The sequence below is a fragment of the Theobroma cacao genome, chromosome 3 (assembly GCF_053813885.1).
Source record: "Theobroma cacao isolate CCN51 chromosome 3, ASM5381388v1, whole genome shotgun sequence".
NCBI lineage: Eukaryota > Viridiplantae > Streptophyta > Magnoliopsida > Malvales > Malvaceae > Theobroma > Theobroma cacao.
This window is the reverse complement of record NC_142641.1, coordinates 41,714,973-41,738,113: the sequence shown is the minus strand read 5'-3', so window position 1 is coordinate 41,738,113 and position 23,141 is coordinate 41,714,973. Positions and strand designations below refer to the sequence as shown.

Below are 23,141 nucleotides of genomic sequence, written 5' to 3'. Positions count from 1 at the left end.
CATGTTGGCAGGTCACCTTTCTTCCCGAGGTTCTTTTTTAGTGGGTTAGGTTCTTCTAGCTTTCCCTCCCCATTCGCTTTGAGCTTTCACGTGTAATTTTCCTTTCAAGGTTTCATTAGTTTTGTTTTTTTTTTTAATGGGGATAGCTTTTAGTTTAGGCACATATTCTTTGCCATTAAGATGAATGCCTAGCTTCTTTCTTTTATAGTAATAAATAAATCCTCTCGCCCTATCCGTTGTCAGTCCTCAATCCGCAAAGGAAACAAAATCTAAATACTGAAAAACGAAATGCATTTGGATTCTTTTATCATCTAAGCTAATCACCACCTTCTTTCTCCAATACAATTATTATCATATGAAGTTTCTTTTCTTTACAGTAATAAACAAATCCTCTCACTTCTTGTTTTGTTTTTTTTTTTTTTCCCATTGTGGCCTACCCATTTGAGCCCTCAATCCGTAACGAAAACAACATCCAAATACTTAAAAAACGAATTGCATAATTGGATTCTTTTATCATCTAAGCTAATCGACATCTTTTTTCTCCAATAGAATTATTACCATATGAAAAAGAGAGTTAAATGGAGCGAAAATTGGGTGAATGAGTTTAAAATTAATCAAATTCAAAACTGAATAAGTTAAGAGTAAAACAAGTGAAAGGCAAAGCAATATCGTACGTTCTTTCTAAGTCCTATAGTCAATCAATTATTCAGGCTAAGACTCCACTTTTGGCTTTCGTGATTCTCTACTTTTCTTTTAATATATGTGCATAAATATTAAGTAGATAAAAGAGAAAAATACTGTAGGAAACCTCTGAGAAATCCGCCCCCCCAAAAAGCAAATACGGCGGCCGAAGAATGTTGTTTATTTGGTGCAATCACGACACGATCGTATTCTACCATATATGCACGTCGGCCTTTCTTGGCTTCACATTTTCGAAGCTCTTACATAGAAAAAGAATTCCAAATTCAGATCAAAATCATCATTCGTAAATCGTGAAACCAATCAAGCTTATAACTTAAGTAAATTCAAAAATGATTTGTTAAAGAAAATGAAATGAAAAAACTAAAGAAAAGAAGAAAGAGAAGCAAGCAGAAAATAATTCTCTCACACCAAAGGGGCAGTGAGATTAGATTCATGAGAATTGAGACGTAGTTTAGCTTAAGTGACCTTTTACATAGTTGTGACAAAGAAAGATTGCAAAAGGACAAAAAGATTGGAACAACTTTGTTGGCTCTCGTGGCAATGAAAATCATACCACCTTCATGGCAACTTGCTCGAACCTACAATCCCCACTATAAATCCTTTTCTATCTTTCTTTCGTTGAAATTTACAAAACTCTCTCACTCTCTCTCTCTCTCTTTTCTTTTCAATCAATAATCTATTACTTAAACTAAGCAAACATTGTTGTCCACATTTACATCTCTCTTCCCAACTTGACCATAACATTATAAAACAATTAGCAGCCTTTTTGATACTTAGAAGTAAGTGTAAATTATATTTTTGGGTTATCTAATTTTGTAAACTTTTTTCCTTTGGTTACTTAATTTTTAAAAAAATAAGTATTTTGATCATCAAGATTTAATATTGTTTTTGATATACTCACGTGACAAGAGCACTTAAGGTGAATGATGACATGAAATGCTATGTAAAAGTTATTTGTTTTCTTAATTTGTAATATAAACATAACTATTTCATATCGTGCTCTTTAAATTGGGCAACTTCAAAGAAAAGACAAGGTCAAAGCTAGGCAAAAGAAAAGAATTTGTCTAGTCAAAGTCAAACTCTACACGTAATGACATGGCACAATCTCATTGGCCAGCACGCAAACCTACAGAGACTTTTAACTTGTATGTTAATGTTCTGGTGTTACTCTGGGTAAAGGGAGATTGTGCGTCTAGGCCGGCCATGAGATTTCTCAAAGCTGAAAAAAAAAAACAAAAAAAAAAGGGGCTCACAGAAACCCAAAGCAAGGGGAATGTGGGTCCCACATAAGAATCGCAATAATAGAAGTGGGTCCCACATTGGGACAGAGGGGGTGGGCGGCCCTCGCGGGGATGACCCCAAGAAGCCGTAGCTTTCTTTCTTCTCTTTTTTGTTTTGGGGAGTCAAAACACCCAAAACACGGTGTGAAAAACGACGTAGCATCAAACAGCACCAATCTTGCTTTATTTATTTTTTCTTTTAGTCGTGCGTGGTGTGCCGTGTCTGTGGGTTCAAACCTTGTGCCTTTGACTTCTCCAGTACAAGCCATCCCTAGTCAAATTCAACCCATATGCAAAAATTCTTCTATATTTATCATTTTTTTGTAATTATTTAATTAATGGATTTTTTTTTTGGAGATAAAGTTTTGATGGCAATTTAATTGTTTAATCAATTGTGGCAAAAGAGGCCAAAGAGAAAGAGGGGCTTTTTGCTGATAGTTATCATGAGCAAAATTCAACTCTCCCTAATTAATTCATTTTTTTTTTCCCTTTCAGCTATTGTTTGTTGTTTTTTGGGGAAGAAAAAGCCTACTTTGCTTGACTTCCTTTCAAATTTCAATTGAATAAAAATTTGGAGTTAAGAGGATAATATAGAGAGTTTTGTTTTGTCTACAATGATGGCAATAATTGATGTTTGGTGTGCCATTATTTTTCGGTCAAATTGGCTTAAAATCACTATGGAAGATTTTTGCCAAAAATATTAACACTTATTTGTCAAGGTTTATATATATATATATATATATATATATATATATTTTATAATTAAAAAAGAGAGATTCGAACTCTGCTTTTTAGACAGAGAGATTATACATCAATTAATAAACCAAAAACTCAAGTGTCACTTATTTGTCAAGGTTGGTTCACAATTTTGAAAGCTATAATTATTTAATTGGGAATGGGTTAAATTCCATTTATTTTGTTTAAGTTGCTTGTTTCCTTAGAAGATGCAATTGCTTGTCCAGGGATGTTGGAGAGTAAGATGAAGCTTGAAAGAAGGTTCAAATTCCCCAATTATTCTAACTCATAAAGCACTTGCTTGGATTTGGGCAATTTGGAAACTCAATCTACTTAATGTCTTTGACTTTGAGACCTTCAAAATTTTAATACATACAAACTCTGGCTCACAATTATCAGGCCAAAAGAGCAATTCAAATTCAAAGCTTTATTGATTGGAAAAATGCAAAAAAAAAAAGGGGGGGTGGGGTTCAAATTCAACAACAAAATGCATCACTTGAGAGAAGAGAATAATCTTGGATTGAAAAATTTTTGTCTACCAAAAAAAAAAAGAGAGGGATAAATTATAGTTTAGAATAACCAAAAATACAAATTAAAATGCCAATCAAACAGTTCCTCAAACCCCACTTTAAGTGTGGGATTGGTGTTTAAAACAAAAAAAAAAAAAGAAAACTCAAAATTTTTTATTCCATGGCTGTGGGCCTGCAATGCATTTTAATTTGTTTTTTCTCTTTGAACATAATATATAGTAACTTATCCAGAGAATCCAGCCAGATCTAATTTTTTTTTCCCAGGTCTCTTTTAACATGGAAGGTAAGATTTACCCTTGTTCCTTTTTTGGGGCATGTATTTCCAAGTTCCAACAGCTTAGATTCTTATATACATTTGCACATGTAGGGGAAACTTACACAAACATAAGAAGAAAAAAAAGAAACTTCTTTCTGGCTTAAAGCTAAAGATATACATACACCTACATCAATTATTTTTTTTCATGTCAAGATAAGGAAATATCAGGTTCATTGTAACAGTTTTTTTTTCCACTTCTTCTGGTATAATTCATGGGCATTTTCAAGGAAATTTCACTGCAACAGTCTGCCAACAAACAAACATTAAAAAATTGGTGACTTTTGGAAAAGACCCCATCGTCTTTCCCAAGAAATCTCATGCTAAGATTTGTGAAATCTGTAATCATTCCTATTGAATTAGCAAGGTCTTCTTCTCTTCTTCTTCTTCTTCTTCTTCTTAACTTGGGTGATTCTCTGCAATCACAAGCTCAAAATCCTCTTGATTAGTTTAATTATTTTTGTAATTAATATTTTACTATATGAGATTATGGCGTGCTTAGTGGCTTGTATCTTTCAAGTGGCCTGATCTTTCCAAGTCAAAAAATCTCTTTTGTTTTACATATTATTCTTATTATTTTTAATCTTCTTTGTGGCATTTAAGACCCAAGTTGAATTTGCCCATTCATAATCTCTTTTTGATTATGAACAAGTATGAGTGTTCTCGTGGACCCCAATAACTCTTCTTATCTTAAGAAACCAAATTTAGATATTTTGTCAAGTACTGTAGTAACCTTACCTAGAGAACAATTATTTGAGAATATTTCAATTTACTTTTTCCATTGAGCATCCTATTCTTGCATACATAATTATCATAAAAACATATCTCAAGAATAAATGCTTCCTATCATAATAAAACAAAACAAAGAATAACCTTATACTTGCCAAAAAATAATTAAAACCTTCTATTTGTTAGCTAAGACCAAGTCTTAGGTAATGTGAAATTTGGGTTTTATTATTTGTAATTTAAAAGAAAACTAGTTTTTGTCTTGCATGTAACAAACAATTTAATTAAAACCATTAAAAAAACATTTAACATATTATTACATACGAAGCATCTTATAATTATTGATGTTATATAAAATTTAACATATTATATTATGATATTTTTATAAAATTTTAAAAATGCAAATCTATTGATATTTTTTTTTCGGATGAAGGCAACATTTTAGAAGCTCTCAATTCATTAAAATGTCTAAAAATAGATAAATTTTATAACAAAAAAAAAGATTAAAATGAGATTTCAGCCAAAGTATTTGAAATAAAAGCATGTCCAACCCAACTTAATTTATTGTTAAGATGTCTTTGGATACTCATCAAATGATACCCATAGCCTACGGATTAATTGAAGACAAGCCAATTAGTTTAAGCATTATTATTATTATGATTAATTATTGTTATTATCTTCAAGGCCAACAAGTAAAAGGGAAAATCAAAGTTTAAGACTTAGCTCCACTAAGATATAAGAACAATGGCATAGAATTATAAAATGATACCTAGATTAAATTCAACCAGGGCGTTATATAATATTAGAATGAATTTTGGACATTAACATTTTTCTTGCATCAGAAAATAAGAAAATTGAAATTTCCATTTTTTGCACAAATTTAATATTCTAATTTAGATTTTTTTGTTTTATTTTAAATAAAACAAATTAAAAATACTAAAAATCTCTAAAATAGTTTTAAATAAGTAGTATAGAAATTTAATTTTAAAGAACGAAAAATCAATTTCAAATTCCTCTTCCTTTTAACATATATAATTACATAAATGTAAAACTCAATCTACTTGAAATGCAAGATGTCAAGGGCAACGGATCAATGATCCCTCTAATTCACTTTTCCCCCCTCATTCTTTCCCTTCTTCTTCCTCATTCTTTACAGCAAATCCAAGTGGATTGCATTTCAAATCCCTCTTTGGTCATTGTCTAAGGGAAACATGTAAGGCAATATCTATTAGACTAATACCAATCAATATGCCTTATTCTATATGCATAGGAAGGAAACAATTTGGTAGTTTACCATGTCATTTTGGAAGTTGAGATCACAAATGATTCATGCATTTGGTCTTCTATCAACTCATTGGTAAACTTTAATAAATTCGGGTACTATAGTCAACACTGATTGATGAGATCGCTTAGTCATGTACCTAAAGTCTCTTTTCTCAAGCACAATTTACATGTGTTTTTTTTTTTTTGTAAAAATTTGGCCCTTAATTAATTTACAAATATCACTCCTCAAGTTCTATGAACATAAACACTCTCTTAAACATTCTCCATATCTTTATCAATTTGCTAAGTTGATGAATGTTTAATCCTAATGGGTTGGATGATATACATACATATTTGAGGCATTGTCAACCTATAATACTTATATACTATTGTGCTACTTCTTAAATATATAAAACTAAAAGTTCTAATGTCTTTCAAAATAAATATTTTTGAAATTAAAACTATTTATTTTATAGAATTCTCTACTTTTAATTTATTTTATTAATAATATGTAATATTTGGTTCACTGAATATATACACTGACAATAAAATTAATATAAATTATATATATACATATGAAAATAAACTAACATAGTTGAAAAGGACAATGTTGATTTTGTTTCCCTAGCAAAAACTTTGAGTGAATATAATTTTAGTGAGCATTTTTCTTTGGGAGGTGGTTTTCAAGCAAATTTCAAGCTGTTTTAATGCATAGGTTTGTTTGCTAATAAGAGATGGCCGACCGAGACCAAACTCCATGCTATTAGGGCCAACCTTGATATCAACCTGTCTCATCCCTACTCTACATGCCTAAGCTTTCATCCCAATAGAGAATTAGGTTTTCCCAATCAATTTGTCTTGGCTTGCCCCGTTTTATTTTATGTAAATATTCCCTTTTTATTTTGTAAAAGAAATTGTCATAATATTTAATTAAAGGAAATTAAACAAAACATAAGTGACAAAGAATTATTCAAAATGAGATAAACTAAATTAGTTAAAAAAATAACTCAAAGGATTGAGACAAAAAACATGGACATGAATAAGCAAAATGCAATACATTAGATGTACTATTAGAATAAGAGTTTATATTCGGTGTATTATCAATATGTAATATTTATACATTGTTAATTAATCAGAACGTATTACTTTATAAATATATAACAATAAAAAATTTTAAAATTATAAATATTTATTTTTTAAAATTAATATATTAATGGGATGATAACATTTGATTAAGTGATTGATATAAATATTTTATAAAGACACACGATATTAAATATAAAATTTTGAAATAAATTCATATCTATCCATTCTATGAAAAATTATAAAAAACCATAATATCAATAATTACTATATAAATTAATTACATCACTAAAAAAAATGTTGATCACCAATAATAGTGAGTGACAATAAAGGCATTAAATAATCACACACTTAGGGGTAAAAAAAGAAATTGAAAATTAAAAGAAAAATAAATAAATAAATAAATGATAAGACCAAAGAGAGAGAGAGTGTGTGTGAAAATGAAAGGGAAATAAAAAGGAAAGAAGGAGGTCGGTTCCTTGCACCCAACGCATCTCCCATCGAGGGCTTAGCTTCGGATTTAGGTTCGGATGTGGACTTTGTGTAGATAAGAACGACCCCTTCCCTTGTGTATTTCCATTTTATTTACATAATAACTTAAGACCCATTCTCTGTCTCTCTCTCGCCGCCTCCACTTCTCTCTTCAAAATCTCACTCAAAATTCCATTTCAAACCAAGAAAAACAGAGTATACTCTTAGAGTTTTCTCTTTTCAATCAGTTCAAGCTGGCGATCGAAAATCAAGAAACCACTGTCCGTGAAATCAAGCCCAAGAACAGGAGAATCATGGTATCTTCAAAGCTCTTCTCTTTTTACCTCATTGTTCGGTTCCTTTTCAACTTTTTAACTCACTTTTTCACATTGTTCTTTTGGTTTCTTGATCTGGGTATTCATTAAAAAATGCGTGTTGATGAAAATGGTGTTTTAACTTTTTTCGGTGTTTGACAGGGAGCTGGTGGACCTGATGAAGAAGACAACAGGTGGCCTCCATGGCTGAAGCCTTTGTTAAGAGAGCAATTCTTTGTTCAATGCAAGCTTCATGTTGATTCTCACAAGAGTGAATGCAATATGTACTGCTTAGATTGCATGAATGGTGCTCTCTGCTCTTTCTGCCTATCGTATCACAAGGATCATCGTTATATTCAGGTTCAATAATTTTCCTTCAAATTCACATTTTCCTCTTTTCCTTTTTTTTTTCTCTCTTTTTAATCTAATCTTTTCATCTTGGTTTGGTTTTGAGTTCATCTTTTGTCAAAAGAAATACTAACTATTTTCCGTTTTTTGTTGAAATTTGTGTCATTTCCTTTTATGGGATGAGGGGAATCCTGTTATTTCTATCCCCTTTTTTGGCATTCAGGTTTCCAATTCTGGGCTTCGGTTCTCTGTCCTTTCTTGATCGAGTTTGTTTCCAATTTTAATTTAAAGCACATTTCTTTAAAGCTCTGTGCCAGGTTTACACTCGTTCTGTTTTTCTAAAAAGTACTAAAAGATTAGAACTCTAGCCCCGGTACAGGGCAAGTGTTTGTACTTTCCCAAGCCTCCATTTTTTTCTTTTTTTACACATTTTCTCAGCATCCAAGCAGGCATTGACTCAATTTTCAAGGCCTTTTCTCTGTTTTGTAAAAAGGCATTTTGGCAGAATAAAAAAGGACTCCTTTTCATCTACTAATCAATGGTAGTTTTCCGATCTAATAACCAATCCCACAAAATTCCCCGGCTTTCTCATCTGTTTTAAACAACAAAGCCAAATGTTTTTCTCGTGAACGAGTGTAATTTGATTTTGCATTACTTGACAGATAAGGCTACAAATCACGAATTTCTCATGGGATTTGCCTGTTGTTTCTCAATTCATTACGAAAATTCCACATTACTTCAATTTGCTGATGTGATTTGCACTGTTTTCTTTGGACAGATTAGGAGGTCTTCATACCATGATGTGATAAGGGTGTCTGAGATACAGAAATACCTGGACATATCTGGAGTCCAAACTTATGTTATTAACAGTGCTAAGGTTGTTTTCCTCAATGAGAGGCCACAGCCTAGGCCTGGAAAAGGTGTCACCAACACCTGTGAGGTCTGTGACCGTAGCCTTGTGGACTCCTTCCGCTTCTGCTCTCTTGGTTGCAAGGTAAATCAGCTCTTCTTTGTTTGAAAATTAATTTTGTTGGTAGTCAATGGTGCTGTTTGGTAGCTGAGAAATTGTGGGATATGTGAAGGTGTTAGTTTTCCAAGCAAAACCAATATGGTCAATTAAGCTTAATTTTGTTTGGTGAAACTATGTTGACTTTTTTTGTTTTCATGGCGTTGGGAAGTAGCCAGGAGAGGCAATGTGAAACAATGGTTTCTGAAAAAGAGTAAATCTAATTTTTCAATTGGCTTTTCTCTCTTATTGTTTTATCATTATTCAATTTTGAGTTGTCCTTGTAATCAACGATAATGCATTTTAGTTTGTCTTGACCCCAAAGAGCTGTCAAAGAAGTTTTGAATGTGTTTTTGGTAAAATCCTGATTGTTGTGAAATCTAATCTGTTTGCACATTCATGTTTCCAATTGCAGATTGTTGGAACATCAAAGAATTTCCAGAAGAAGAAGAGGCACCTGGCCATGGCATCAGACTCTGAGGATTCATACAGCAGCAGCAGCCATGGAAAGCTGAAGAACAGCAATAAAGAAAACAACGTTAGCAACAAAGTGCAGAGCTTTAGTCCTTCAACACCCCCTCCAACCTCGGTTAATTACCGAACTGCCAAGCGAAGAAAGGGTATTCCCCACAGAGCCCCAATGGGAGGACTAATCATAGAATATTAGCCTGTGCTCTATAACCATAGTGCTTTTTCAAGTTCTAAAAATATATTTTACCCTATTCCCCCCCCCACATATACAAAACTCATCGGTCACCATGCCTAACCTTTTTCCTTGAAAAGAGCCGGCATTGTCACACTCCCCTAAGCTCTCTCTCTCTCTCTCGCTAGTATTTCTGTGTATAGAAGCAGCAAAAGATAGAAGTGGGAAAAGGATGGAAAAGAAGTGCAAAAAAATAAGCCACCAAATGTTAAGGACTTGCATGCTGTAAGCTTTTTACATTTTCTATTTTTAGTTTTTAAGATAAAATAGGGTGCTTTTCCTTTCTAGAGTGATTATACATAAAGGTTTTGGCAAAATAGTAATGGGGAATGAAAGATGTAAATAGGGGTTTTTCTGGTTTTAGGGAAAGGTTAGTGAAGAAAAAAGAAAAAGACCATGTACTCCTCGTTACGGGAGGCAAGTGGATGTTTATACTATGGGAAATGGAATAAAGAGGATTTTACCTTTGTTATGTTTGTATGATTGATTGCTTTCCCCCTTAAGAAGGTTTTTCTTTTCACCTTTTGAATGGTGGTGATTAACTTCTAGACTTCCTGGGCCCCATCTATGTCGTGGCACGTGTGTGGTGGGGGACTTGGAACTTTGGGGTTTGCCTAGTTTCGCACCTGTCCAACGTGCAATGGTGGTTGCGTTTGGGTGTGTCCAGATTCTTGGAATCGCCGAGTAGGTCAGCCGCCCCTCCCCCCTTAGCGAAGTTGTGTTTTTATATTTTCATGTGTCAGAAAGGCGGTTTGGTTTTTCTGGCTTTTTAGCCGAGTGAGTTGGTTGTTGGCCCTTTCTCCATACGTCGTGGGCCCCCTTCTAACTGTGATTCAATTCTGACCCTCAGATCTTGCAATTGGGGGGGTTTGATGATGGGGGCGAGCTAACGATATTGGTAAGGGTCGGTGGGCCCTCCCCAATTGAATTTTGGGTGAATATTGTGGCCACACATCAGCACAAGCTCTGGTTCAACTTTTATAAGAAAATAAATGGCAGGCTTTTGAATGTATTGGGGCAGTGGGTGGAGTATTTTGTGGCATTTCCCATTTTATAAACATATAAGCAACAAAAACATGCCCTCACATTGGATTGGTGGTGCTGTGTATTCCGGAGTTGATAGGCGCATTTTGGAATCATGCCCCCCTCTTCTTTACTCCCTTATTTTTTTTCTTCTCACATTTCAATCATCAAACCACTGTAAAGACATAGCAAACGTTTTATCAAGGTTGATTGAAAGTAAATATGTATATCAGAAAAATATTATTTTAAATTTTTAATATAAAATATATTAAGATCAATTTTTTTATCTTAATTTTTATAAAAAAAATAAATATTCAAGGACATAGAATATATGATATTTATAGTAGGAGAAAACGGTTTGTGTTCCCTCTGCTTTTAGCTTTTGCTAATTAGGATATGACAAAGATACCGTGACCTGTCTCCTGAAAGATCTGGCAAATACCGTGAGCACTGAGCAGTTAAATATTTTTCAGGTGGTACTTTTTTTCTACCGCCCACCTTTTTCCCCTTTGATTCTACCTTTGACTTGCTTCTTTCACATTGACAAATTGAAAAACAGGGTTTATATAAATACCTGCAAAGTGTCATAAACTTAACGTGGTGAGAACCCCCTGTCGGACACGTGACTCTGCCATGTGGTGCAGCTGCCCTTGCCACACACTCGCTCTGTCTTCTCTTAGGTTCAAGTTTCACTTTTCATGCTGTTAATTTTACCAACCACACGTTAGATACTTAACTCAAATCTTTGGACTTTGGCCCTTATCCAAAATAAATTAATAAATAATACACCCCAGATTTTTACCATTTTTTACATAATTTTTTTCTGGGTTTTTTTAGAATTTTCAGAAAAATAAGCACATATTTTAGAATTATTCTTTTCTTCTCATTCGTATTTTTTATTTTTTCTTGATGGTAAGTTAAATTGAAATTTTTAAGTTTGTTTTCGATTTTTTAGACACAAAAGGTAAAATGATTATTGGCATATAATGAATTCTTAAAAATATGTAACATTTTAATATTTTTTTAATACTTCAAAATATTACGTACACTTATATTTTTTTGTATGATTTTTGTATTTATCATTTATTTTTGCTTTTTTTTGGCTTATAAAGTCTTTTTTTCAGTTTTAAACACCTAATTCTCTTACTTTTCTCTATATTACAAATTAATTTTTCATATAATCTTTTATTTTTTACACTATAAAGCATTAAACATTTATATTATAATTTTTTTTAAATTTTAATATAAAATACAAATTTTTATCTTATTTTTTGTAAAATTTAAAGAAGAATAAATATTTAGAGATAAAAGGTGTAAAAAAATATTAACATTTAAATAGAATCTAAAAATTTATGAAAAAGATAAATCTAAAAAATAAGCATACTAGAACGTGAAGAATCCAGAATGTGGATAGATTCAACCAAAAATAGATTATTTATATTTCAATCATACTCCCATTCTTCTATAAAAGTATTTTCATAAAATTAAACACTAATATAAAATTAAAGATCTTTATCTAAGCATGTTATTAAGCGACACGTGAGCGCATTACTTTACCGGTTTTCTTGGGGACATAAGCAGCTCCAAGTTGGGCTGCATTTGTCGTTTTTTGGAGATTATTTTCCTTTTTTTTTATTCTTTCCCAACGCTGACGCCGGAAAATTGAAGAATCTCTTGCCACGTTTCGGTGAAAGAGTTGGGAATTCCATGTGAACCGTCCACGTATCCAAGCATCATGCTCCACGTGTGAAATTACTATCCGCCACAAGATTCTTTTAGAATGGCAAAATTAAAAAAAAAAACCAATACCCATCGGTGAATGATGATGTGGATTCTTTTTGGGCTGCTTTTTTTCTTTTTTCTTTTTAATTTATTTTTGTTTTTTTAGGGACTATTTCTTTGACCTTTCTTCAAAAGTAATGAATGCTGGATGGTTTCGATAAAAGGAAAGAAAATGTGAATAAAATGATTTTAGTAAGAATTGGATTGTTGTGAAATTTATTTTGCTCGATCGAAAGAATTCATTTGTTTTGGTGGTTGAAGGCTGACCTCCTCCTAGTTATGTTGATATATTTATCATGAATTGAATGAAATCTAAATTTTCAAAATAATTCAAAAAATTAATATAAAATTATCGATCAAATGTTTATGATAAAATAAGTTGTGAAATTAATGACAGCTTGTTGCTTTTGAGGTTTTTATTTTCCTAGAATTTTTCTTTTTGTTATTTTCATTTTTGATGAATGGTCTTTTGCTTTTAAATTTCTGTGGTATATCTTTTGTTAAGCAAAAATGATGCCATCAAAATATGAAGAAATGATTATATGTAATGATGCATAGACAAGAAAAAAAAAAGAAAAGGAAAGAAAATAAAAGTAAATGAAAAAGTAGGTATATTTAGTTATAAAAAGATATTTCTTTTTCTTTTTTGTTAATTTATATGGCTAAGGGGAGGGGGCTACCTTGGGCCTCGGGGTAGGAAAAATTGCAGTGCACCTACTTTCGCATAGAATAGGATTAAGTCAAAGGAAAAACTTGCCAGTAAGTACGTACATTAAAAACTTCGTACCGAAGAAATAAACATTCAATTCAGGGCTCATACAAGCTAGTTTTGGTTTTTGATTAATATATTTTCTTTTGACTTAGTTAATTTAAACCAAAAATTATATATTCAATAAAACAAGATCATCAATTTTAATTTCATATTTGTTTGAATTGTCAAACACTCTCAAATTTGATAATTTTGCCAAAGCTTTTGTTAAAAAATTTACCTTTGTTGGAATGGAAGGTACAAAGTTTTAAGTTTACCACAAAATTAAAAAAAAAAATCTTTCTCATTGGAATATTAATACAAGTAGCATTTGATATCAATTTGCTTTCATTCTCCCCATCTAGGCCATGCCCACCACTTAACCAATTCTAGATTTCGCCAATACCTAATCAGCTAATCTTGTTTAATGACCTTACTACGGTACGGTCTATGTTAGGCTTAATTTTATATTTGCTCCTTTCACCAAAAGATAATATTAAGTCTTTTAATAGGTACGATAAACTTTGAAGATTCAAAATTTGAAATTTAATTCTTTTAATTAAAATATAATAACGGTAAAATTAAGTATGAATTTATAATTTAATAATTAAATAACAGAAAAAATATACATATGTTACATAAATTCACATAAATTCTTTTTACGTACATGATATTGATATTTACTTTTATGAACTGGGAAGTGTGAAATGCCATTTCCACAAATTGCAAACAATTTCTGTGCATAAACAAATTTTGTTTTTCTCTTTCATATTTACAAATAACCTTACATACATGCGGATTGACTATTAAGCCACAGGAACTTAGGGGATCCTAATGTTGTGTTCTGTCCTTGCTGCTTATGCAACGACTTTGCTCTGGGCCAAGTAGTAAGGAAGATAGTGCACATTGGTGGTGGAACTGAACTGTCAGTCCGGCAGTCTTTGCACTCGAAGGCGTAATGTGTGCTTTCCACTTTGCTCCACCCCGATGAGGAAGTCTGTTTAGGACAGAGAAGCAAGCCTTGTGGCTATGTTACCTAAAAACCCACGACGCAAAATCACATGAAAACCTGCTGTCTACTCACAAAAAACATGTGGATTTATTTCCAATGGGCATTTTTTCCATGTAACTGACCATCAAAAGCAAACCGAAGTGGGGATTTTGTAAAAGAATAAATGGACAAGTTAGCAAACTTCATTCAGCTTTTGGTCTTAGCCAAAAGGATGAAAGTTTTTATGATTAATTTCATCTTAATTAGATATAAATGTTGTTAGTGGCAATGGTGGAGGCCTTGTAGGATATCACATAAAAGGAAAAAAAAAAAAAGCTCAAAAGGAAGTGGCGAACTGATATCACTCTACCATCCTTTTTGTGTTGATTAGCTTGTCGCTTTTGATGGAATGCCCATCACTCCTTTTCTTCCCCCCATCTCTCAAAATTAAAAAAAAAATATAGTCCTTAAAAAAAATAAGTTCCCTAACATTCTAGTATTACATACGAAATGCATGATCCATGATGCTATGCTTTTTTTTTTTTTGTGATTTTGCACCCTTCACTTTCCTTTAATGCAATAAAATACACATCAAATGGGTGTTGCTATAAGTGAATATGGACCCATCTTAATCAATTTGCCTAAGCCATGATGTCATTAGTTTTACTAACTCTTATCCCATGCTTATTTGCTAGATATATAGAGCAGATGGGCATCTATCAATTTTTTTTTTGCCAATCTCTAAATTGTGGGTCCATGAGCATCCCATTCTTTCACATTGATTGGTGTGTCCAGTATCAGTTCACCAAAGATATTACCTAATTTTGTCTACAAAACAATATTTTCAGGACATGAATAGGTTCTAGATATCTCAGTTCAGCTGATAATGATGTGCATTATTTTGTTGACTAGTACTGTTTGTGATTTTTCCTTTCTTTCTTCTTTTGGGCACCATTAATTTTGAATTGTCAACTTTTCATCTGCTTTGATTCTTTTAAAATGTGCTGTACTTGTTTTATGATCTGAGGAAATGGACAACCCATTTTCAGTTTTCATATCTTCATTTGTTATTAGGGTTTGTTTATTTTTGTTTTTATTTTTAAGGGAAAGGACAAACCCCAAATGCTGGCAGGATTGAGCGAGGAGAGTCCAGGTTAGCCGAATCTGTCGTATGGAAATGAAGTCAGAGGTGAATATGCACTGGTTTGGAAAAAAGCTAGAACCTGATTGATTAATCAAAATTGAACATCTTCCCTCTGAAAGAAATAAAGAACAACAGGCACTGCTGTAGGAGAAGTGGGGCTGAGGCTGTCCACCGAGAGGCGTGATGGAGGGATAGCTCCTGATCAATGAAAAACATTGGCCTAAAATGCGCTAAACGGTTGCCTTGAAAATCTCTGTTCATTGAAAGAGCAATTTAGCTAGATTTTTTTTTTCTGTTTCCGTCGACATTGAATTCATTGCTAGTAAATCACGACCAACTTGTCAGCCAGTTTATCCGGTCTCCTCAATGAAATTTGATACACTTAGAGTCATTTCTCTCTCTTCAAACCTCAAGAAACCCATATCATGTTCATCCCAAGACTAACATTTCGATTCCCACTAATCTTGGACGAGAATACTTGTGTAAGAACATTCATAATTCTATAACAATAATACTAAATTCGAAGTCACCAACAGATTTGCCATTTTCTTGTGGACAAATTAAGAGATCGGGGGTGTCCATCCATGTAAAAAATGGGCCAAGTCAATTTTTTTTTTTTTATAAATTTTTGGTCAAGGCCATGGAGATGTCAATTAAGTGGATAAGAACGGAACACTAGACAGACTGATGTTAGGTCCCTTACGAAATGCCAAAGTTGGTTAACAAAAATTTGTGATGCAACCCCCTCCCCCCTACCCCACGATGTGTGGGGTTGGGGTCATATTTTTTTCAATAATCAGTCATGGAACACAACTTGGAGGGACCTCCTTCTCCGGCCCCTAAAGCAAACTCCTTTGGAATTGCATATGATTTTGAACAACAGTCCAACGTGTTTCATTATTTGGATATGGATTGGCTTTTAGTTTTTGTTGAGTGACTCGGGGCATTATTGGATAGGGTTCGGGTGGCATTATCTGACCAACAAGAGGCTGCAAGAGTCGTCACCATTAATTGTCCCACTTGAGTTAAGTGGGGTCATCACTCATCAAGCTCAACTATTATACCACTATTTAATATAAATATTAATTGGGTTATTATGTTTTCATATTGTTAATATTTGAGAACCTTAGTTGAGATATTCGTCAGTTCTGATGTTAAAAACACCTTAATTAGTTTAGGTACGCCAACCTGTTTTGTAAATTTCGGGTGCTTGTCCATTTTCGAGCCTGATTTGTTTTATGCTAACATTGATTTCTAAACATAGCCTACTGTTGACATGTGTGACTAGGACTTGAAATGGGATTCCAGTTTCTCCTAATTAATGCCAATTAATTCAATTCGACATCATTCCCTGAGGGCAACCAAATGAATTTTAATAGAAGTAAGATATTAATATCATTAATTTTCTTGACCTTCAAGAAGAGATATATATATCACTTCCGGGTAGTTTTGAGTTGGCTCAATTATTCAGTTGATTTTTCGATCCAGCCTTCAAATTTTAGAAGAGTCACCTAAGCCTATTCAAGATTGCTTGCAGAGGAGACAAGAATCTAGTTTAATGCAAGCACTGGTGAACGATTAATTGAGATTTCAGAACATGAAAAAACACGTCAACTCTGACTTAAATTAATTTATCTAAAGTCAAAGTTGGTGTACATATATTTAAGAGTATACAATAGTTAGTTATTTAACACAATCCATTTTTTCAGGAATGGAATGCTATCAAAATGGGAAAAAAGTTTCAAAAAAATTTTGATGTTTATGGAATACGAATGTTTTGTATTCTAACATGTGTATTTGTCACGAAATATTGATTTATTAAATAAAAATATGATTTTTATAAATGTACAATATTAGTTTATAACACAAGGGATGTGAGATTCAGCAAAGATTTGCATGTCGTGACAAATTGCACACGTTGGTATTGAATGTTTAGGTATCAACCGTCTCTTAACAGTGTTGTGACGAGCCTGATTCAGGGCTGTTGGTACATTTTATGGTTGGATTTTTATCGTAATTCCCTACACGAGGCTTAGCCTTGGGAAGGGCCAGTCACATCTTGACCAAAAATATCTCTGATTTTAAAACCTGTGCCCGTAATTCAAATTTTGAGGCATGGAAACTTCGTACCCTCATTCCTGTTCAATTCAAGCCAGCGTTCATTTACAGCCACATTTTTATTTTGACCTAATATTGTAGGAGGACGTGGGGTGGTACTTCAAAGTCAACATCTTCGCTTACATTGATGAACTCATGATATTCCCTTGGCCATTATTATTTATATTAAGAAGCCTTCAAGTCTGAGTCCTTTAGTGACCCACTTCCGAACTGTCCAGTCCTTCCGAGCAGCCCCACCCTTACGCGTGAAGTGCAAGTTGTGGCGAGGAAATTTCCGTTGCTTGTGCGCTCTGGCTAGAACGTACGAGTCTTCAGCCTTCAGCAATGGGCTTTAACTTTACACGAGTCAAAGTCCCTGCAAATAATTGCCTCGATTTTGGCAGACATGAATGACATTTCTATTATGGGAGTTTGCAATTAATTCTGTAATTTCTATGGTATAAAAATGTTGAAGAATCCTAGGCCTGTTAGAAGATCATAGGACTCGAAGAGAAAATTTGTCTCAATGGGACGCTAATCCTGAATTTCTTCTGTAGATGTGACCTTCTGACTTGTAAGAAACGGATTTGCTCAAGTCATCAGGTCCGTATACCATGCTCTTTAAGATTGCTCAATTTGGGGTAGTTTTCAGGATCCAAAACAAAGTTTTTCTCAGATTCATAGAACGGCTTCAAATTTGTCGCTAGGTGATGTTTGACAGAAATTGTGCTTGTGTTAACAAGGTATAATTTTCTTAGAATCTGGCAAATTCCAGTCGGAACAGGATTGATTCATTGCTAAAAGCTCTAGAATGAGACACTGAAATACGACCAAAGACAAGCATCGGGAACACTGTTCACCTAACCATCCAGCAAATGCTCCACTGTTGGGAATTCTTGTTGTTTCCTTGGGTTGGGACAATGATCGAAACAAAACAAATCATTGCTATTGTCCACGTAAAGCGGACAATCTTATCGGAAAAAAAATTTAAGAATTCAGCTTCTCGTATTTTTCTACTGAAAGTCGAATAAACGAAAGTGTGCAGGGGTCCTTGTCTGGACTCTCGAGATGTTTTTCAGCGCTGCTGCTGAAGAGGTTGGGCTGTTTTTAGATCCAGAAAACGAAAAGACCCAATCAAGAAAGCAGGTCAACAGGAGTCATAGTCCAGTGTAACAGTTTTGGGAAGTTCGTGATGAATGGTGAAAGCCCAAATCCTCTTTCGCCTGTGTAGACTGAGTTCAGGATGGCTTACGCACATTTGTGATGAAACTTACAAACCCAGCCCAAATATGCCTTGTTCATCTATAAAGTTAGAAATTTTAGTAGTCCCTTGGTCTTCAAATGTTGTCTTTTTTTTAAAATTTTACAAAAATTTAAATAAAAGATTTGAGATGTATTTTATATTAATTTTTTAATAATATAGATGGTTAATGGTTTTAATAAAGAAATTGAGATGGAAGAAATACGATTTATTTACATTTATTTAGCTTTAGAACGTTGAATATGATTTAACATTAGGTTATTTTTTCTAGAATTTATCGCTATATATAATTTGCTATAGAAAACCTTATAAGATTTAAATATATATTAGTACTATTTAAAGTAATTTTTTTAATTAAAAAAGAAAAAAAAGAGACAATGATGGAGATGAATGCTGAAACCCCACAAATACTTGCTGCTGCCCTGCTAATTCCTCGTGGTAGACAAATTAACAATCATCTTTCGGTTGCCTCCGCAAATCACGCAAAGGAACAGCACTCAGCTTTACACAAAATTCAAAGCCAAATCTCGATAATTACTAGTTTACATGGATAAAAATAATATTTGGATTTGAAGTTCCAACTCCAAATGAATCCCATCTCTTTCAAGTTCCAACATGGCAACTTAAAAATGAAGAAAAACAACAAAAACAAGTATTGTAGTTGGAAGGAGATCAAGACGGTCCTAGGTATTTTCCTTGTTGCGTCTGGGAGATGTGTCTCCATCTCCAGGTTTAGATTTCCTAAGGGCACAACAAAATCCTATCAGATACACACATATCAGAACAACAAGAGTAATGAGCAATATGATGTCTACACTTCTCCATTCTTTGGTCAAGTTAGCAAGTAATCCCGCTTTGCATGAATCGCAATGGAAGCAAAGTTGCATCTGGTCATTGCTCCATTGCAAGCAATCCATGCTGGCTGCTGTGTTGTTGGGAGTAAGCCAATACGTTGGATTTATATACGTGTACCCACATTCAGCTGGGGGCATACAGCATCCATACTGTAAAGAACATAAAAAGAGAAAAAAATGGAACAGAAGAATAAAGGTAAAAATGCAAAATAGGTACCCTTTGAAAAGAATAATTGTTCATGGTTTGGAGAATCAAAGGACATCGCTCTGTCTAATTCTTTGCTTTTGGAAATTTCATTAGAAAATTGTTAAAGCTGAAACTTGAAAAGATGAAATGAAGTTTACCTGTATAGAGGTTAACCGAGCATTGAAGAAATCCTGAGCTATGCGATATCTCTGGTTTAACTCAGAACACATATCTGTCGAGTTAAGGCAGGCTCTTATCCGATTCCACTTATAAGGACTTGCCACTTTTCGACGAAGCCAACCAGAAAAATCATCAAGGTCATGTTCCAAGTACGTGCGACCTGGAGCAGGGTGCCCTGAACCCTTGTTGGTGACCAAATAAATTAAAACAACCAAGCACGCAAACAGTACTATAAGGATGAACATGGCGACAAGGTACACGATGAGGAGCCAAGTGATGCGCCAACACCCTCCTACGAAACCTAATAGAGCCACGACCGAGATTGAGATGCCTAGAATTATAAGAGGCCATTGCAAAATCTTCACGCAAGAGTTGTCTGGTTCGTTCGCGAGCCAGATTCCAGCACCAATGATTGGAATTGAGAGAAGCAAGGTGATGAAGTTGATTGTACCAACGATGGTATTGCTTGCTGCCATCTTGGTGACAGGATTCTGAGAAGATCTTTCTGGGGATGGCTTTGTTGCCTGAGAGTGAGATCTAATAATGAACAGGAAATGGAATAGCTTAGACTGGAGAAAAATGCGAGCAAAAATAATGAAGAAAATGTTGACGATCATGAATCATGATGTTAAATATCCAATTTTAGGCAGCTAGAGGCGCACAAATCACGATGATTTGAATCCCTTCTTTGGAAAGATCTGAACTTGTATATATCTCCCGTGTTGTACATCTTGCAAGCAAAATTTGTATTAATTTCCACCTGATATTCGACGGAATTTGTTTATGTTAACCAAGTGTTATTTTCCTGAGAATCTGAAAATCGCAATGCTGATAATGACTTAATTGCAAGGGGTTCAAACTAGATTCATCAACACTCCGGGGCAAATGGTTCAGTTGTGGCGAATTCTCATTGTTCTGAAACTAAACAGACAGCAAATATTTGAAGATATGGAAAATGGATTTTGGCCTGTGTAAAAGAGCAACGAGAAGATTGATGTGAAGGTGGATAATACTTAGAAGTGCTCAGCATACTGCTGGAGATCAGTTTGGGGTATTGTTTCTCGGAGGAGTATCATTCCCAGTCATGCTTAACAATGTTTCTTTAGCCTTACTCTATTTTAGAATTCTTTCCAAATTTCAGGTCTTCTACCCCCCATGCTTCATGATTTCCTGGAAAAGTAATCGTGTTTTTCAAAACTTAGCTACTAAGATTTACATGAAGAGAGGCAGAAGTGATGGAGATTCGTGCCGAAAGCGCATGATTAATTTCTTAGTTTTGTCATTGAAATGCAGACATTTTTCTATATCTTGTCAGACAGTGATTGACAATTTGTCATGAACCCCACCCTCAAAGTCCATGTTCTCGTGTATTGATTGAGTAAAAGCAATATCTTCGGTGCCACCCGCATATCGCGCACAGCTCACCACTGCTTTACCTAAAATTTCTACCCTGTAATGAAAACCGTCAGTACCAACACACTTTTTCAACCACATGTAAACAAGGAAAGAATCTGCTTATACAAAATCATAAAATCAAAAACTCCATTCAAACCAACCCCAATGGCCCCACGATCAGGTTACACCTAGAATCCTCACGTATAACCTTGTTTGTATCTTCGAAATATGTCCTCAGTTTTGGCATTCCTAAAGGCACAACACCCTATCAAATATACACATATCAAAGCAATAAGAGTTATAAGCAGTATTATATCGGCTTTTCTCCATTCTTCCTTCAGATTTGCAAGTAATCCTGCTTTGCACGAATTACAGTTGTAGCAGAGTTGGGTTTGGTCATTGTTCCACTGTATGCAATCCGGGTCTGCTATGTTGTTGATGGGGCTGATCCAGTTTGTTGGATTTACGAACGTGTATCCACATTCAGTAGGTGGTTTACAGCATCCAGACTGTAAAGAAAAGGCATAAAGAATAAAGATAAGATGAGAATACTTTGGAAAAGAAGATTAACTCGTGGTTGGAGAATCTAATTACCTTACCATGTCCAATTGTTCTTTACTTTCATACTTAGAAAACTTGGTCTGATCAGATGATTTTATGCTAAGCGTGACTAACAAAGGAAAAAAAAACTCCCAATTTCCAAAGATTTCAAGAATTCTGACAGAAAAAAAGTAGGAGATTTCAAAAATAGCATAGCCCCCATATTGAAGTATTGCAATACATTAAGATTCATGTCCTCATATACCTTAAATTAAGTTTCTTACTATTGATTTCCGCAAATAGATTTGAAGTAATATTAAGAAGCAGACATTGCCTAAATTCCTTGCTACGGAGGCTATAACAGGAGAAATTTCGAAAGATGTTAAAATCAGGAAATAATCATATAGACCGTTGGGACTGCGGATAAGTCTAGCAAGCAGAAAGGTTTGATCGTATAGAAGTCCATATTCGGCTTTGGGATTTATGGAATGATCTGAAACTAAGCAGAGAAACTGAGATTTACCTCTATTGGAGTTAGATGAGCATTAAAGAAATCTATAGCCATTGTATAACTCTGGTTCAACTGGGCACACATCTCTGTCGAGCTGAGACAGACTTTTATCCTTTCCCACTTGTAAGAACTTCTGACTCTTCGCTGAAGCCAGCCTGAAAAATCTTCCAGATGATATTCCAAGTACGCGCGACTAGGTGCAAGGTGGCCTGAACCTCTAATGGTAACCATATAGATGAAAACAACCAAGCATGCAAGCAATATGATGAGGATGAGCATGCCGACAAGGTAGGCGATAAGGAGCCAGGGGATGCGCCAGAACCCTCCTATAAAGCCTGCGATAGCTACAACCAAGATTAAGACCCCCAAAACTATAACAGGCCATTGCAAAATCTTCACGCAAGAATTGTCTGGTTGATTTGCAAGCCAGATTCCGGCACCAATGATTGGAATTGAGAGCAGCATAGCAACAAAGTTGATTGCACCGATGACATTGTTGCTTAATGCCATTTTGTTTGGAGAATTGTTCTGTCAAGACCTATCTGGGGTGTTGTTTTGAGATCTAATAATGAAAAAGACTCAAAAAAAGAAAATTTCTAATATATGAAAAGGAAAGGGAATTGCCTCGAGTAAAGATATACGTGTTGAAAAAATTGGGTGCACGATGCAGCTTTTGTCATGCAACCCCACAAGTTTTTGTTCTTTGCCTTGGATCCATGAAAGCTAGTAAAGCAAAATTGATAACAATTTTTTAAAGGGGCATTTAGGTCTTCAAGTCTAATCACTTTGGGTACCACTTTTTGAAAAGGAATACCTTGTACAGGATATGGGAAGAAAATGAAACAAAAGAGATTAGTTGTCCACAACTGTAGTATTTACCAAGGAAAGAGCAAAGAAAAAGACGAATACTTAGAAAGAAGACGGTTATGCGTCCCAACTCCCAAATGCCTTTAG

General features: G+C 34.2%; 3 protein-coding genes across 4 annotated transcripts; 1 reads left to right on the top strand and 2 right to left on the bottom strand.

Moving 5' to 3' along the window:
- The first annotated feature begins 7,219 nt into the window (after window positions 1-7,219).
- Window positions 7,220-9,954, top strand: LOC18606027 (protein RGF1 INDUCIBLE TRANSCRIPTION FACTOR 1-like). The gene is made up of 4 exons (XM_007039417.3): window positions 7,220-7,420; window positions 7,580-7,777; window positions 8,544-8,759; window positions 9,187-9,954. Exons 1-4 carry the CDS (start codon window positions 7,418-7,420, stop codon window positions 9,436-9,438), a joined length of 669 nt encoding a protein of 222 aa, XP_007039479.2. The 5' UTR covers window positions 7,220-7,417; the 3' UTR covers window positions 9,439-9,954.
- An 8,960-nt stretch (window positions 9,955-18,914) lies between these two features.
- On the bottom strand, window positions 18,915-20,670 carry LOC18606025 (protein TORNADO 2-like). Of its 2 annotated transcripts, XM_018117286.2 has the most exons (3): window positions 20,404-20,670; window positions 19,720-20,278; window positions 18,915-19,524 (listed from the first exon to the last, which is right to left on the bottom strand). In XM_018117286.2, the coding sequence occupies exons 1-3, from the start codon at window positions 20,469-20,471 to the stop codon at window positions 19,204-19,206; spliced, it is 948 nt and encodes a 315-aa protein (XP_017972775.2). In that variant the 5' UTR covers window positions 20,472-20,670; the 3' UTR covers window positions 18,915-19,203. The 2 variants fall into 2 exon arrangements, with proteins under 2 accessions (XP_017972775.2, XP_007039477.3); XM_007039415.3 differs by lacking the exon at window positions 20,404-20,670 and having other exon boundaries at window positions 19,720-20,381.
- A 586-nt stretch (window positions 20,671-21,256) lies between these two features.
- On the bottom strand, window positions 21,257-22,909 carry LOC18606024 (protein TORNADO 2-like). The gene is made up of 2 exons (XM_007039414.3): window positions 22,200-22,909; window positions 21,257-21,645 (listed from the first exon to the last, which is right to left on the bottom strand). The coding sequence occupies exons 1-2, from the start codon at window positions 22,695-22,697 to the stop codon at window positions 21,334-21,336; spliced, it is 810 nt and encodes a 269-aa protein (XP_007039476.3). The 5' UTR covers window positions 22,698-22,909; the 3' UTR covers window positions 21,257-21,333.
- Window positions 22,910-23,141: the final 232 nt, after the last annotated feature.